General features: G+C 40.2%; 1 protein-coding gene across 3 annotated transcripts in view; it reads left to right on the forward strand.

Annotated features, from left to right (window-relative positions):
* Positions 1-17,357, forward strand: part of cdh8 (cadherin 8) — a 138,756-nt gene that overhangs the window by 109,973 nt on the left and 11,426 nt on the right. For all 3 annotated transcript variants that reach the window (XM_086071363.1, XM_086071364.1, XM_086071362.1), the window contains 2 exons: positions 5,548-5,801; positions 14,431-14,567. In XM_086071363.1, the coding sequence (XP_085927489.1) occupies positions 5,548-5,801; positions 14,431-14,567 (391 nt within the window). The remainder of the gene's footprint in view (positions 1-5,547; positions 5,802-14,430; positions 14,568-17,357) is intronic.

A 17,357-nucleotide genomic window follows, 5' to 3' on the forward strand; every position in this document is an offset into this window, starting at 1 on the left:
AGTCCACATTTAACATATCGCTGCAGTTTGAGCACACTTGTCGTGCTGGTGCGAACGCCCCCCGGAGGAGGAAGGAGATGACGCTGATGTGAGGGGAAGTGGGCTTCTCCGTGAGTGCAGTTGTGCTGCTGGTCCAGTGAAGGAGCGTGGTGACGGGCCAGAAAGACTCCCGCTGACACAGGCTTTAAAGTGCCTTCTGGCGCTCGTTAAAAAAAACCTTTGGCTCCGAGGTTAACATTCATCGATGCAACTTTTTGGGTTGGAGGAGGTCTTCAACCGACTGGTTTGAAGTGGAGTGCTAATTTTTGGGGGTTTATTTGCTTTTTGGGCCCTTTTTTTTTTTTTTTTTTTTTTTTATCGGTCCGCCCATAGAGGGATGTTAGCGGGATGCTGAGCTTTCGCCCCTGCAGCTTGCGCTGAACTTTGAAGTCTCTCTATGCTTTGCCAGTCCATCCAGATGTGATGCTGCGACTGAAAATGACACATCAGGGCAAAGGGTGGCGTCGTGTTAGACAACACTCACAACAAAGCAGCCAACATTCATCTGTTGTGCCGCCGTGACGGAGCACGTGTTGATTCCATTAGTTCAAAGGTGATGTTTTGTCATTACGAGGCTGGGGATACTGTGGATGGGACACCAAAACAAAATGCTACTTCCTGCATCTTAGGGGGTCTTAAACCTTAAAAGAAAAAAATCCAATACAAAGTCAACATTGGCTTACAGTTACATACTCTATAACCAGTAATCCAGTCATCTATTTTATATCCAACTTGTTTAAAGGTGGATTTTAACATGATGCATTCACTCTGTTAAAATTACTTTAAATGTTGAGTTAAAATGAAATAAATAAAATAATTACAATATTCTATGTGCCCACAATTCTAAACACGGCATTCTGCTCAATAATGCATTTGCGGAATATGAATTAAGCAGCAAAATCAAACCGTTTTTATCCTTCTCAGTGGGCGGCCATTTTGATTGCATGCTTTGGTCATGTGATGTTTGCGAGCTGAGCTCTTCGGCCAGCAGAATTTGACCTTTGACCTTTATATCATTAGGTTCATTAAGATTAGGTTAGCCATTTTGTTCAACTCCATCACGGTACTATGCTAGCTGCACTTCTTCTTCTTCTTTTTTTTTTCTTTTTTTTTTTTTTACTTTTCAGCCTATTTATCTTCTTGTTGCAGCGTTTTATCACAACGCATAACTCATGGAATGAGATCCTCTTGTCCGTCAGCTGACACTGAAGCATTTTGTTGAGAGTAAGTCAGTATAACTACTGTGTGCGTGCGCGCGAATCCATTTGAATGGTATTGGAATTTACTGCCGAGTACTTTAATGCCTCCGCTCTACAGCAGTGAAGGTCAAAACACACAAGAAGCCATGTTAATGCTGTCCTTGAGAAGCCCCCGCTTTATAAAAACACACATTGCTCTCACCCTGGTTTTTATTGCGTTACACTTTATTTTATTTTTGAGTGCAAAACGCAATAACAATTGACAACAACAACACCTGTTGGAAGCCGAGAGGCATTGCGGCAAGCAGGTTATGTGAAAACTCACAGGAAGTTGACCCTGAGATGGGAGAAAATCGGATCAATCCATTTTAAAAGAGAAATTGCGACTCACTTACCGCTGTAATAAGATGCCATGAGCCCAAGAAGCTCGCTCGCTGGTTTTGTATGCCAAATCCTGACCTTCTAGCGGGTTCCTCACACCTTAAGCCAAACGGGTCTTGCCCGTCCCTTCGACATTGAGGTAGAACTCATCCTTAAAATAATATGCTCACATTCCCGGATGAATTTTTGATTGAACAGGATTGCTTTTGAAACAAGTTTTGTCAAAATTCATAACATTCTCTGGCCATATTGTATCTCTAATCTGACACACATGAACTTTGCATTGACATCGGTGCAAATGGTCACCCTCGTCGTACACACCTGTTAACTCTGACCCGATTGATAATAAATAATTATACAGGATTGCAAATGACTGATATAGAAATGACTTACCTAAACTCATATTTGGTGTTTTATTAAGTCATGATAGACCAGCAGAATTCAGGAGTGGTGAGTAACAGGGGCTTATTATTCTTTATTTATCTGGCTTGATGAGCATTTACGTTATCAAGAGTCATTAAATAATTGGTTGGTTGGTTTGTTTATTTTCATCAATAATTGGTTAAGTATGTCTCATGTAATCGTAGATGATTACACTTTAAAATGAGAACTTTTTAAAATGAACAATTATTACTCATGACCTATTTCTTTTTTTACCTAATTTGCAAATGACCCGGCCCATCCGTCCATTGAAAAAAAAAGTCCACTTGAGCGCAAACGGTTAACCCTCCCCAAACAGTCTGCCGAAGGACGTGGATTACTAGAACTATGTCTTGTGGTCTGATCAGACCAAGATCAACATATTTGGTTTGGATAGTGTCAAAGGGGTTTAGCTATCGATGGCTGTGTTTTGAGTTATTTTGAGGGAACAATACATTCACATAAGTTTGACAGTGACTACTTTTCATTGTCAGTGTCATTTCTTCCGTGTTATCCAATGAAAAGATACAAATCTGTAGAAATGTGGGGGGGGGGGGTATACCCACTTATGCGAGGTACAGTATTGCACACAGGGACCTTGAAGAAGCAAAAAAGCATCGACAAACGGCAACACACATGAGCGGTACCTTACAATGTGAACTGCCAGTTCATTTCAACTGACACTAATCTGGACGTCTGTGCTCCACTATACGATTATCTATAACAGTATAACTGATTTTTTTTTTTTTTGTGGTTTTCATACATATTTTACCAGGTCATCTTGAAGTGTGGAAGCAATATTTGGCTCAGTGAATAAAAGTCCCCAAACGCTAGCTCACCTCTCCCCATTTCCATATAATCTCTTTGGCCATCCATGCGCAGCCTCACACGGGCTCCTTTTCCCGTCGCTAACCTTTGAATTAAAGTGTTATCCGCTGGCTGGGGGGGTCTCTCTCTCTCTCTCCCTCCCCAGATATGGTGGGATCAGAGGGAGAGAAAGATGAGGAGGAGGAGGATGAAAGTGCTCCAAATAGCTCCTCGGACCGTGGAGGAACGAACCTCCGAGAGGCTTTGGGGGCTCCCGAAAACGTCCCCAAAAAAGGAGCAGCTCGGGTCTCCCAGCTTGCACCTTATTTTTATTTATTTTATTTTATTTTTTATTTTTTATTCTTTTTTTTTTTAAAGAGCTCAGTATTGTTCATTCGGAAATGTCATCATCATTGCTCTTTATTTTTTATATATATATATATATATTTTTTTTTTATATATATATATATATATATATATATATATATATATATATTTTTTTTTTTTTTTTTTTTAAATATATATATATATATATATATATTTTTTGTGTGTGTGGGTGAGTATGTGTAAGTGCGTGCGTGTATTTGTTAGCTCACCAAAAACCTATTAGAAAAAATCCCATACCGTTCACCTAAACCGAACACCGCCGTCAGGAGACCCGAGGGGACCAAAGAAAACCAAGGAAGGTGAAATCCAGCACCGACCAGACACCACCCACCGGGCCACCCACCAGAATTCTTCCCCAACCCAAGAAACTTGCACCTTATTTTAACCCCAAGGTGCATGTGGGCTATTGTGACCCGCCATCAAAAAGGATAAACTACAACTGTGCATAGGTCATAAAAAGGAAAGGCAAAAATGTTCATGTCATATAAAATGTTTAAAAAAACATTTTTTTTTCATCTTTCTTCTTTTAAAAAGAAGAATCAATTTTCTCATACAGTTTTCTTGATTCAAGAAAAAAAGGTTTTTCATTTTCAAACAGGGGCAAATTTCACCAGCAACATAGCAAAATAGTAAAATATTAACGATCAGCCATCTGTTAAAAGGCCACGCATGGCGGCTGCAAAAATCTCGTCCACATGACAGCGTGCCCCGAACAAAATGTTTTGATCTCCCTGTGGAGAGTTTTCTTGATAACCTCCGCAGAGTGCTTGTCGTTATTGATTTTGTGTTAGCCGGTCGGCGTACACGCGCGCTAATAATGTGATGTCAGCGAGAGCGTAAATAAAGACATTCATAGAGTAATTGCTCAGCCTGACAAAGAGTCATTTTCTGAAAAATAACATGACGGAGCCTGACGGATGCAAATGTAAATCAATTGTGTTCTCGCTGACAGAACAATAACCAATGACTGATTTTAAGTGACGCTTACACCGAAAGGAACAGTTGGGCACCACTTTTTGAAAATAGCTAACTAATTAGCTTTATAAACCTCTGATAGGCTTAACAACGGGGAAACTCCAAATATCATGTGACATTGAATCACATCCTCTTGACCGGGAAACGCTTATACAGTACATGACGAGCGTGGAGGCGAATCTACCGTATCTACGAGCACATGGTTCACCAATTCCGGTCCTTGAGGTCCAGAGTCCTGCAGGTTTTAGATGTTTGCGCCCACTAGCACACCTGATTCATGTAATCAACTCATCAGCATGCCTGATAATATATATATATATTAAAAAAAAAGAGCAATGATGATGACATTACCGAATGAACAATACTGAGCTCTTTAAAAAAAATAAAATAAAAAAAAATAAAGCATGCCTGATAACGATCTTTATCTTTAGTATCAGGTGTGTTGGTAGGCGGAAACATCTAAAACCTGCAGGATTCTGGACCTCAAGGACTGGGATTGGCGAACCCTGTATTAGTATATGCACTGTATTTACATTATCTACTGACATTACCATGTGTGTTTATTTTCATCATTTCAAATCATGTAGCCACAAAATCAAAACAAATACTTCTATCTCGGAGGAGACCGACGGCAGTGACATGGGCTGAGATGAGACTGGAGGCTATCTTAGCATAAGCATGTGTGTTGTATTTGGGCCACTTTCAAATAATGCCACACTCAAATCGTCACATCTGGTTATGCGTTTCTCCTCTCTTTACTTTTCGGAGGCAAATTTTCATCAATGGGTAGGCTAAAGGTAGGCCTAAAAGGTCCTGCTACAACAAAGCACACATTGTGGACAATAAGCTAAAGCTAGCATATGTGTGTTATTGTAATTCCTAGATTGTCAATTCACGTTTCCGCAAATGATACAATTGAAGGAGAGCAAATGGTTACTGAAGTCTGTGAGACAAATTTTATTTTCTAAGAGCACTTTAGAAATTTGTAGCAAAGCAGAAACTGTGCAGGCTAAGATAACATTAGCAAGTTCGCCTATTTTTGTAGTTTCGAGATGTTTACCCACAAATGATACTTTAATTTCTTTATTTGGGGTGCTTCAAAATTGTCTTGTAGGAAACAGTTTGATTCAATAGAGCAGCAAGAGAGTACAACTCTAAAACAAAGGAGACACTGAGCTAAGCTAACATTAGCATTTGTGTTTATTTTCATAATTCCTTTAAGTGTTACCCCAAGTTGTTACATTTAGGTCACCTAAAAAAAAGTCTCACGGGAAAACTGCAAAAAAAAAAAATTTTTGCGTTGACTGAGTGTGACAGTTGCTGTTTTGTTTGCTTGCAGGCGTTAGACTTTGAAAGCAGGAGGACATACACACTCAAAGTGGAGGCCACCAATGTGCAGTCAGAGCCCGGCGGCGGCGTTGGGGGGCTCTTCAAAGACACGGCCACGGTCAAGATCGTCGTGGAGGACGCCGACGAGCCGCCTGTGTTCTCGAAGCCCGTCTACATGCTCGAAGTCAATGAGAATGCGCCCGTCAACACCGTCATCGGCACCCTTGGTGCCAGGGACCCGGACTCCAGTGGAAGTCAAGTGAGGTAAGACCGCAGCCCGTGGAGGCTTAAGTGGAGCATTTAAGTTGTTGGGGTGCTCGTAAGTCAAGGCATTGCTGTATTTTGGTAAAATTCTGCATCGTTTGATTCCCTAATTTCCCCACGGCATCTCCTTGCAGTAACTTCAGTGAAGAACCGGGCTTTTTTTTTTCAGGCTCTAAGTTGTTTTACTAAAATAAAGTTTGACACGGAGGCAATTAAATGTCTTTATCCGTGTGACCTTTCAGCAGGTACCACTTAAGAATTCCTCTCATTTCCACAAATGTAGGAAAGGAAAAAAAGCAGATTATGAGTTGAAGCTGCCGCAACTTCTCACCCGTGACGACGACAAGGGCACCTTGACGATAGGTTATACAGGCAATTTCTCCCGGTCGTGGCATTTCATTAATTCCCCTGGCGACTTTTTTCCCAGGACACCACACTCATCAGGTGGCCTGCTTTTCATAGATTGGCTGTAAAGAAAACGCCATTCCATTTTTTTATTTTTTTTTTCCTGTTCTGCATGCATGGTGGCACCCTCATGTTTAGTGATGAGATTGCGGAGAATGGAGGTTACTCCCCTGGTAAAAAAAATAAGTAATAAATAAAATTACATCTTTTGGGCTCGCCTGCATTATTTTGTTAATGTTTTCTATGAAAACAGTTAAGTGAATTAGTAATTTTCCAATCCAAAAAAAAAAGATCGGTCCAAAGATGCGGTGCAAATACTGTGTTGAAATTTGTTTTGTTGTTAATTCAGGTTCAGCCATAGGTCATCCATTCTGCAGTTCAATCGATGCTTCCATCATCAACTAATTCATTCATTCGTCTTTTTGTATCAACACATGCATTCATATAGCCAGAAAATGCAAGTTCTCTCTCTCTCTCACGCACACACATACGTGCACACTCAACATTATAAAGAGTTAAAATGCCACAGCAGGCATTTCAATGTAAATTAAACACGTGTGCATTTCCGTCTCTCTTAATGCTAATGCTAAGTAATTTCTTACTTTTCTTTTGATTGAATTCTTTTTTTTAAATCGATACCCCACTTTTGATGATGATTTAATCTTCAATGAATGTGTTATAAAAACATTCAAGTGTATCTACTGTATACTTCCTGTCGCATACCGAATGTTTACCATGTGGCCTCTGTACTGTGGTGGTAAACAACAATCAAGATAAGAATTGAATGTTTTTGTTTTGTTTTTTTACTCGCTGACCACGACCCTCTCAAAATGGCTGCGTGTGACCCACTTTTGCGTCCCCAACCCACCAGTTGAGAATCGTTGCCCTGGAGTATAAAATAAAATGCCAGTACTCACTCCAATTGCTTTGCTTCATCGTTGGCTATAAATAAAACATTCAGCGCTTATGAAAATTGCACACATCTATTGCCTTTTGAGGTCAAGAAGTGACTGTTTTGTCTCTGATGATGATGATGATGATGATGATGATGATGATGTATGGCAGATGTCAAGCAATCTCTTTGTGGAACTCCACGATACGCCACCCTCACTAAATACTGTATTTTATGCAATGTAGACTTGCCGTATTGAATCCAAGTATGCTGTTATTGTGGAGCTCCCGCAAGATGCTAGTTCTTTTTTTACAGGCTGACAAAAGAGTGTTTGCCTCGCTGCTATTATGTGTCTTACAATCATAAGTACTTGGTGTTGCAATTAATGCGGAGACAAGCCACAAAGCCATGAATTATATTATGACTTTTCAGCAGCAGTGACAGGAGCGCGGGAAATCAGGTGCCCAAAAAAAAAAATGGGAGTGCGTTATATTGTCGTTTCGTCTCCTGGCTTATTACATTCTTTAATGCACTGAATTCTGTTATTTATCAAAATGACATTTCTGAATATTAAAAATGGGTAAACATGTGCAATCTAATCAGATCCAGCGCAAGATATGATCAAAAAGTATCTCTTTAAAAAGATATTACGACTCACTGTTGAGTGACACTGGCAGAGCATTCTGTTTGTTATTATATTGGAGAGTTGGCATTTCAGTTATTTATTTACAGGTGCAAAGATAATATACAGCGGGAACCCTGATTTAATGGACCCCGCAGAACTAATTGACTCTAGAAAATAGTGTTCAGTCCACTGAAAACACTTATTTGTATAGCAGCTGTCAAAGCCTTGCTAGTCATCCATCCGTCCGTCCATTTTCTAAACTGCTTATTCCTCGCCATAGTCCATGTAAAAAAATAAAAATAAAAAAGGCTGATAAATCAGAATGGATTGTAGTCGTGGTTAAGGTTACACTAAGCTAGGGTGACCAGATTTTCAAAAACACTATAATTTCAGCAAATGTCTTCGCTAGTCGATCTTTGTCGCCAACATTTGCATCAATCTCTAATGCTAAATGCTATTTTGGTTGACGCTTCGAAAGCGCTAAACAGGTCAACGCACTTTGCTCGGTCCCGATAGCTATTGAAAAGCTGGCTGTGACGTTTACCTCGCGCCGGCCACGCACTGGAAAGAAATAGGAAGCTCAGCTTGCGTTGTAGCAACTGACGACCGCGGTGCAGAGTAGGACTACATTTCCCATGATTCTTAGATGCGAAAGCAGGAAGTAGTTGTCGTTGCTACGCACGGACTTACATATGACTGACTTATTGGTACAATCGTATGCCATACACTGACACTTTTGTCATGAAGACAGAAAAAGGAGAAGAAAGAAATCAATGTATTCAAGCTATAAGTGGCAACATAAGATGGCCGCCAAGGCACTTCCAGTGGCTTCACTTCTTCTTCCGTGATGCAACTTAAATCCGATTAAATGCGAATGAGAACGCAAATGTGAATTTGGAAGTAAGAGGGAAGGAATTAAAAGATACATTCCATTTGAATTGCTTTATCGTATGAATCGCTCATACACGCGGCAAAATAAACGCTACGCCGGGACGGGACTTGCCTAATAGCGGGACATAACAATTGGTGCAATTCTCCTGGACCCAAGGCTAACCCAAACCCTAGCAGCTAACAAGTTAGCATATTTCCCAATCTCTGCGTTTGCAGGGTAATTCCGATAAATTGTTGCTTTTAACCTTTAAAGACAAATTGTTTTACGAAGCTAACATACATGTTTATATAATAGCTAACGTATGTTTTTGACCAGTTTTCACTTCATCCCAAAGTATTCTTTGTAGCTCTCCGAGATTGAAATTGCATTAGGCCATCATTTCAACAAGAAAGTCATTCGAGGCCTTTGCTTTCAGCATGGTGACTATTCCTCTTGATTGATGTGTAGACGATCAACCTGCACGCCATTTTCGGTCTGCCGTCCCCACGCGGCCCCCCCCTCAAACCCCTCAGAGAGGCTTTCAGTGTTGCGGCACCCGGGCGGAAAGCCACTAAGGGGGCTTGCAAACACATGACATGTGCCCTCAGCCTGGCTTAATGCATCCAAACAACAACGTTTCAGGTGCACTCCATGAAATTCCTCCCCCCTCCCCCCCCTCTCTGCCGCCATGCATCGCTCGCCGCAGAGGCTCCGTTATTTTACCTGAGTGATCACAAATAAGACGCAACGTGACATCTCTCCGGCTGCCTGACGGGATTTCGGGAGGGGGGCCGTGACTGCGCTCCATTCGTAAATATGGCTGCTGTGACAAGCTTTGAAAAGATTTCATTTGACTTTAGAGAAGCCGGAATATTTATTTGAGAGCGTGAGCTGACGTGCCCGCCGCCTGTGGGACGCCGGCTGAGTTGAAAAGTTATTACATGGGCAATATCTTTGTGTGATATTTAAAGTATGAGCTGGTCCATAAGATGTGACTTAATAACGTACAGCGACAGCGTCAGGTTCACTGTTGTCGACGTCAGCAGAAGCAAAGATAAAAGAAAAATGAGGTTAGGACTTGTGTGTTTTTCACTGGACAGTGACGGATGATATCCATTCTGAGCATGGCACACTCTGGTACAGTAAAAACCTCCAGCAAGGCCAAACAAACAGACATTTTTGAAAAGCAGCCATACGCAGGCTGACCTCGTCCGATTATGAGTACATTGCATGAAAAGTACGCACTGTCAGTTAATATGCAAGTTCTACACACTCATTTTCTTCTATCATTGTGACATATAACTCACTGAAATATGACATTTAAATATTATAGAAGATAACGCAAGATAATGTGGTTGCATAAGTGCGCACACCCTCTTAAAACTGAGAATGTTCCGACTCAAGCGATCACATTCGAAATCATGCTAAATGGCTAAATCAGCACACACCTTAAACCATCTTAAGGGCCTCTGATCAGTTAGGAGGTTTTTCCTGACATTTTGTTGTCGCATCTGCGAGCACAGGCAGAGAGCTTTCACCGCATCAGAGGCGTCTCATTGTTCACAACCAGGAGAAGGGTGCAAAATCATTTTTCAAGGCATCCGATATATCATGAAACAGTGAAGGGAGTCATCATCAAGTGGAGAAAATATCACACGTTAGCAGGAACTGGACGTCTCACAAAAAATTGATGAAAAGACCGAAAATAACCTGGTCATGTCGGCTGCCAAGAGGCCGTCAGCAATGTTGAAGGAGCTGCTGGGATTTCTGGGAAGTTTTGGCTTTACAGTACATATGACATCGATCTCCCATCTTGTTCACATGTCTGGCCTAAGTAGCTAGCTAGCTAGGTTCGTACATAGCTAGGTAAATTGGTAGCTAGCTAGCTAGGTAGGTAAGTAGGTATAAAGCTATTAGCCAGCTAGGTAGGTAGCTAGGGAGACACGCTACGTTGGTGCAGTTGTGTGCTGACTTCCGTGTAATGTGACTTTGAATGTGATTGGTTAATTCTGAGCGCAGACACGGCCAACAACTGGTGTGCTCACTCTATTTGTACTTCCCTTCTGTAAAAGATCATTTTTGTCAACTCACTTTTAGATCACATTAATGAGACTTGTTCTCATTATGTTATAACGTAAACCCGGCATTAGAATAGGTGTGTAACTTTTCAGATCCACTTTATTGGTTATATCCAAAAGAGATCGAAAATATAAACATTGTGGTTATTAGTTTAAATGTACATGTTGATTTTAATTTAATATAAAAAAAATAATAGTGAAAGAAAAAAACGTTGGTTGTTATTTTCAATATAATTAATATAATTACAAAAATAAATAAAGAAAGCATTGACATATGTTTAATTTAAATACCGGTAATTAAACATCAACTTGGTTGTTTTTTGTTGTTGTTGTTTAAAAAATAAATAAATAAATGAGTAAACAGAAGAAAAAACGTTTTTATATAATTTGGATGTGATTGATTAAATGAAAGTTAAGATTTGTTTTTTAATTTTATTTAATTTTAAATCAAACAAACAAAAACATTTTGATTAATTTAATTTCTAAATAATTTAGTTAAGCAAATTGAATGTATTTTAATACAAATAATTAAATTGAAAAAATATTTTGTTTGTATTTTTCATTCAAGATTTTAAACACTTCAAATGAAAAGATAAAGCTTTCGATTTATTTATTTTTTTTTTAGTTTTTTTTTTTTTCACAAAGCACAAACTTTGAAAATGTTGAAAATACTTCCACTGTTGTTGAACATTTATCTCTGCTAAAAAATAAAAAATAAAAAAAAAGCTGCTTGGCGAAGGTAGCAACATACATAATGATTTTTCGATTGACAGCTGATTTTCAAGGGTTACTTACTCACCACTGAGACTTTAACGGCAAAAATGAGTGAAAAGAAGCAAACAACACGTGAAATACGAGTCAGGATGTTCCTTTATACGATGACGAGCCGCTAAAAGGCGAGGTTGCGCTTATACTGCTAAACCTTCGCCATTCACGTCATCACACTCGCACAAAAAAATGGCAAAGCGAGTTGCGATTTTATTTTTTTATTTGCTTTTAATTCTTTCTCACAGCGAGCTGTCAGTTTGAGTGACAGGTGGCAGAACATTTCAGGCTGTGTGTCTCGTCGCTCGGGCGTGAGGCTGTCAAGAAGCCGGAGAAGAGATTCTCCTGCAACTGCTGCGCTCCCAAGTGGTTTGCTGCTGTCGGCCTGTCTTGAAAGTGCTTTTGCGGGGGGCCAGGGAGAGGACGGGGGGGAGTGCATGCAGTTTCTTCCAAGGTCCTGGTGGACGTCTCCCCCTGACTGCCGTCTCGAGGAGTTTCCACCATTTCATCGTAAAAAAAAAAATGAAAAAATGGAAATGTCACGGCTCGCTACGTCTCTCCAACAATTGGAATCTGGGCCACTGCTTTTTTTTTTTTTTTTCATTCTCTTTCCACGCTTGCTTAAAGCAGCCTGCCGGGGTTAGGGTTCCAGATTAGGGTTTGAGCCCTAGGGGTTTGGGTTTCAAATACTGGTTTTAATCACGGTTTGGGTTTCAAGCCAACTTTTAAGGTTTCACGTTAGGATTTGAGCCGGGGTTGCCGTTTCAAAGTACGGGGTCAAAGATTTAAGTAGGCATATTCTATACGACTTTTCTTTCAGACTGACGATACGAGTACTCAACTCTTGAGTAGTCACAGATACCAATACCAAGTATCGATACCACTCGTACTTTCCCCAATGACAAATCATTTTAAAGAAATATCCCAATATAGTATTATTCCTTAAAATTGCATGAAATTAATGTCAATTTTCTATTCTTCTAACAATTTTTCTATTTGCTGATCATAAAACGGCCACAAGAGGGCAAGTACCGATAACTTGAAATACCGACACCAGCGATGGGTACTCAACCATCCCTAGGTTTAAGTTTAAAAAAAGTGTTTCAATTAAGAATTTGGGTTTTATTTTCAGGTTCAAAGCTATGGTTTTCAATTCAAGCCAGGGTTTGTGAGGTTTCAAACGGAGATACAATTTCAATTTATGGTTTATTTTAGCTATCAATCATTTGTGGAGATAAAATCCACAATCGGTGTCTTCTGGTCTAATATAAGCCACTATCATCAGATTAGCAAAACACTATATTCTATATTATGCATTTCTATTATTATTATCTATTATTTTTCATTGCAAATTATAATAATTTTAAATATTAAATTTTTAAATTGGGTGTGTATGAATTAAAGATTAAAACGACACTATTAGTTATTTTTTAAATTTGATTGACTTGAGTAGGGCTCTGTTCGCTACCCTATTTCACAAAAAAATAAAATAAAATAAAGAGAAACAAAAATAAGACTATTTTTGGTGGAACTGGGAATGCTGTAGCGTATTGATAATGTTAGCTCATAACCACTCGCTGCACCATTCAGCATTGTCATGCCCACCATTGTCCAAATGAATGACTGAAGGACAATTACAAGCTGTGTAATTAGCATATTAGCTGTTTTCGCATTTTTTCGTCTGTGGGATGTGAAATGTGTGAAACGAGAAATGACCCGTCCTCTTTTTTTTTTTTTTAGCTGCGTGTGTATGCGCGTGTTTTGGCTTGGCCTGAGAATTGGTGCCGCGCTGGTTTCCAGCATTCAAAGAGAGTCATTTCACAGAGAAGAGCTGCAAGAAAAAAAAATCCTCTTATGTGCCGGTCCACTTTCAGAGCAGACTGCCGGTGTTGCTGGAATTTTCTGGACACTGTTTTTGAAGACTTTACAAAAGCAGCCGGTGGCGAGACGAAACCAGTCAGGAAAATTCACATGTTAAGGCGCCATACATGGTTTAAATGTAAAATTTGAATGGACACCTCACGAGAAAGATGGGATTTCTCCCAAGCCAATCAGTAATTAAAAGTTATGAAAACGATACCAAAGTGAATTTCGATTGACAATCTGTCTAGTATAAAACGAAACTTGTGACTTGAGTTTTTTTGTTTGCAATGTGCGACACCTGCCGTGAAGATTGAACTATTTCTCACCCCCCCCCCCCAACCATTGTATTAATCCAACAAAATTAATGTTTTTGAAAACAGAAATTTCATGCTACGCCCAACATGAACTATAATAAAGAAAAGCATGACTCACTTGTCACACAGTTAACGATGTACAATCGTGTGTGAAAATGAATGTAACGTTACGGAAATGAAATCTTGTTCCCTGCTGCAGTTTCATAGATTTTAGAACTGCAACACAACAGTTTATTTTTTTATTTTTTTTTGTAACACATACATGAGAAAAAAATGTACATGCAAAATTATTCTCACTTAGATGTCAAAGGGGTTTTGGACAATTAATTCATTGGCGGAATTCTCCTGTATGACCCTTGGAATCTGACACTTTTGGTAAAATTATTATCTTTTTTGGGGTGGGCATGGATCTTTGAGACTTTTTGGTCTCTCTCTCTCTCTCTCTCTCTCTCTCTCTCTCTCTCTCTCTCTCTCTCTCTCTCTCTCTCTCTCTCTCTCTCTCTCCTTTGAGCCATCATTGATTGTTGACAGATCCCAAATGAGGTTAACAACAGCACATCTCTTTTCCTTACACAACAAGCACTAATGGTCTTTTAAACATGGCGCGGGTGTTGCCTCGATCGGGCTCAGGGCGTGTGTGGCGTTCTCTCGGACCTGAGTAATCTTGAATGCCCCCCTTGCTGCTTGTCTAATTATTCCTCAGGCGATAGTTATTGATTTTCCACGACTTCAATGGGCATTGGTGTGGAATTCCTTCTCTTGGACTGCTGTGTTCTGGCTCAAACATTTTTTTTTTATTTCTTTTCCCCCCTCTAGGTACTTTATTGACCGGCACACGGACCTGGAGAGGCAGTTCAACATCAATGTTGACGATGGCAAGATCACGCTGGCCAAACCGCTGGACCGGGAAACGGACATGTGGCACAACATCACCGTCACTGCCACTGAAGTCCGTAAGTTCCGTTCTCGACAAACATCGGCAGAAGATGCTGTGTTTCATAGATAGAAACTAACAGTCCAAATGTGTTTTCACCCCCCGTTGAGCTGCTGTTCTGGTTCGAAGGTACCAGCAGAATTTGGGAGAGTGGGGTTGAAGTCACCTTTCGGTGGTTGTATTTGAAGTTAGACGGTGTTTGTTTTCACAGTGTATTCTCTGTAAGGTGCTACGTCAGAAGTATAACGGTAGAGCTGGCATGTGTCCGCTTTTCCCTTTCAGAACTGGACGTCGAGCTGTGAATTTTTCAGCTTTGGTGGTAGCATCAGAGGTGGGACGAATTTTGGGAATATTGGTAGTGGGAAAATTAGGGCCTTCTTAGCTTTGTGTGAAAGGCAAATCCATTTTTTTTTCAGACAGTTTGATAATTTGGGTCCCATAAAGAAGAAGTCAACCCACAAAAAAATATTTACAAATGTTCTATACATCCCTACGAGTCTCACTGTGGTATTTTGGTAAATATTGCATGAGTGGAATATGAGTTAAGCAGCAAAATCCAGCAGTTTTTACCAATATCAGAAGGCGGCCATTTTGCCACTTGCTGTCAAGTGAAAATGACATCACAGTTACTCAGGTCTCAGGTAACAGCCAAATCACAGCTCAGCTTCTGAAAACAGGTGAGCTGCGATTGGTTGTTGCCGGAACCCTGAGCCAAGTGCGATGTCATCTTCAGTCGACAGCAAGTGCCAAAATGGCCGCCCGCTGAGATGGATAACTGTATAACTCTTATTTCACAAATGTAATCTTTTTATTTATTTATTTATTTATTTTTATTATTATTATTATTTTTATTATTATTATTATTATTATTTTTTATTTTTTTTATTATTTTTTTTTCTAAGATGAAATGTAATCTTAATCAGAATGTCATGTATAGAATAGTGAGGTCACATATAACATATTATTGGCATTCCCCTTTTGAAAGCATCCATCGAGGTGTTTTACTTTTCCTACTAAGTGTTTCAGTTGGTTGCTAATATTCTACAGCGGCTATCATCTTATTTTAACATCTACATTCATCTCAATTTGAGCTCGGCGGAGGTAATACGCTCTCTGCAACGTGCCGCACTCCAAATCAACACTTCAACTGGGCCTGTGTGGAATTGTAATGTATGGCGGAGAAAGGTAAGCTGTAAAGAAGGGGCTCAATTGGCGACGTGGCAGTGATGGATGGATTAAGGGCAGAGACGAACACCCTCACTCCCTCTTGTGACTCTTCCCCCCCCACAGCAGCGCTCGGGGAATAGAATGTGATTAGTCAGATGTCGACCGGCCGGCAGCTCTGTTGCGGCTGAAGGACCCGTACGGGAGAATAAATGCCGGCTCTACCGTTACGTCAATTTACCAGGAATTTTGTGTTTTAAAGGGGCTAATGGCGTCCTCCGAAAACAGAAAGCTTGACTACTACAGAGGCACATTCTCTTTTTTAACCCCATTTACGTAGACCTGCCGCATTGGTACATTGGTACACCCCCCCCCCCCACCACCACCACCACCCGTGGCATTAATCCCCCCCAAACTCTCAAAAAAAGTGTTGTCGCGAGCCACCGCTATCTGCAACCCGCAGTCACTTCGCCGGCAGGCATGCTCGAGATGTACGCCCGCCAGACGAGATGTCGACGGCGGCGGCGGCGGCGGCGGCGGCACGGGCTTATCAGAATCGCACGTTCGACTCCACACGCCAGCGGGACAACCCTCCCCGAAAAAAAAAAAAACATTGCGACAGCTTTCGTTTAGCCTGGCAATTAACGTGCAGCACCTCCTTTGATTAAGCGCGAGGAGGTGGAGACAGACGCGTTACAAGCGGTGTAAATTTCTGTTCCAGTAGCTTTAAGGGCTACATTAAGCTTTATCGCGACATACAGGCCGCCTGAAACAATCTGTATGCAAATAAAAGCCTTGCGTATGGGCTAAAGCTGTTTGTAGCTCTGCCGGCAAAGATTTTCCACCTCGTCAGTGAGTTTTTTTTGTGCTTTGCAGATGTTCTTTAATCTGTAAGGCGTGTCTGTTTAAAAAAAAAAAAATAATGTTTACTTGATACGTGATAATGTTCTTGCGCAAATTGACTAGTGAGCTGTTTAAATTCAATCAAAACTCAGCAAACAAGTGTTCTTTAATGCTTCCATGGCTTACATGCTAATTGTTCTAAGTACAGTGTTCAATGTTACCTTAATGTGCAGTTCTGGTAAAAGTCTTGGACCGCAGCCACTATCTTTGTTTTCATTATTTCTTTATTTACAGCTGTACTTTTGGGTTAGGTGTGCCACACACTGGGAATCCTTGTTCTTGGGTTGGGGTTAAGATATAACAGGTTAGGATTAGGTGCACTGCAGTTTGGGAATCCCAGTGCTGGGGTTAGGGGAAGATTTAGGGTTCGGTTTAGCTGCATCACCGTTTGTGGTTTTTGACCGCCATTAAATCTCCGTTTTAGTCAAGTTTCAATCATGCTTGTTAGTTTTTGTCATAGTTAGTCAACTTCATCCTGTTTTTAGTTGACTATAAATCTATCATTTTAGCCTTTATTTTAGTCCAAGAAAACATAATTTTATTCAGCTAACTCAACATTTTAGCCCAGTTTTAGTTAGGACAATCATTTTACCCTGTATATATATATATATATATATTTTTTTTTTTGTCAGCAGATTATGTTGAACATTTTGAATCTAAAACTATTTTGCATCAAATCTTCTCTCATCTTTTTGATGAGAAACAACTTGACACACAATTACAGTATATCAACAAGTAGCTA

Source organism: Leptonotus elevatus, chromosome 3 (genome assembly GCF_054856555.1).
Source record: "Leptonotus elevatus isolate MCC_2025b chromosome 3, RoL_Lele_1.0, whole genome shotgun sequence".
Lineage (NCBI taxonomy): Eukaryota > Metazoa > Chordata > Actinopteri > Syngnathiformes > Syngnathidae > Leptonotus > Leptonotus elevatus.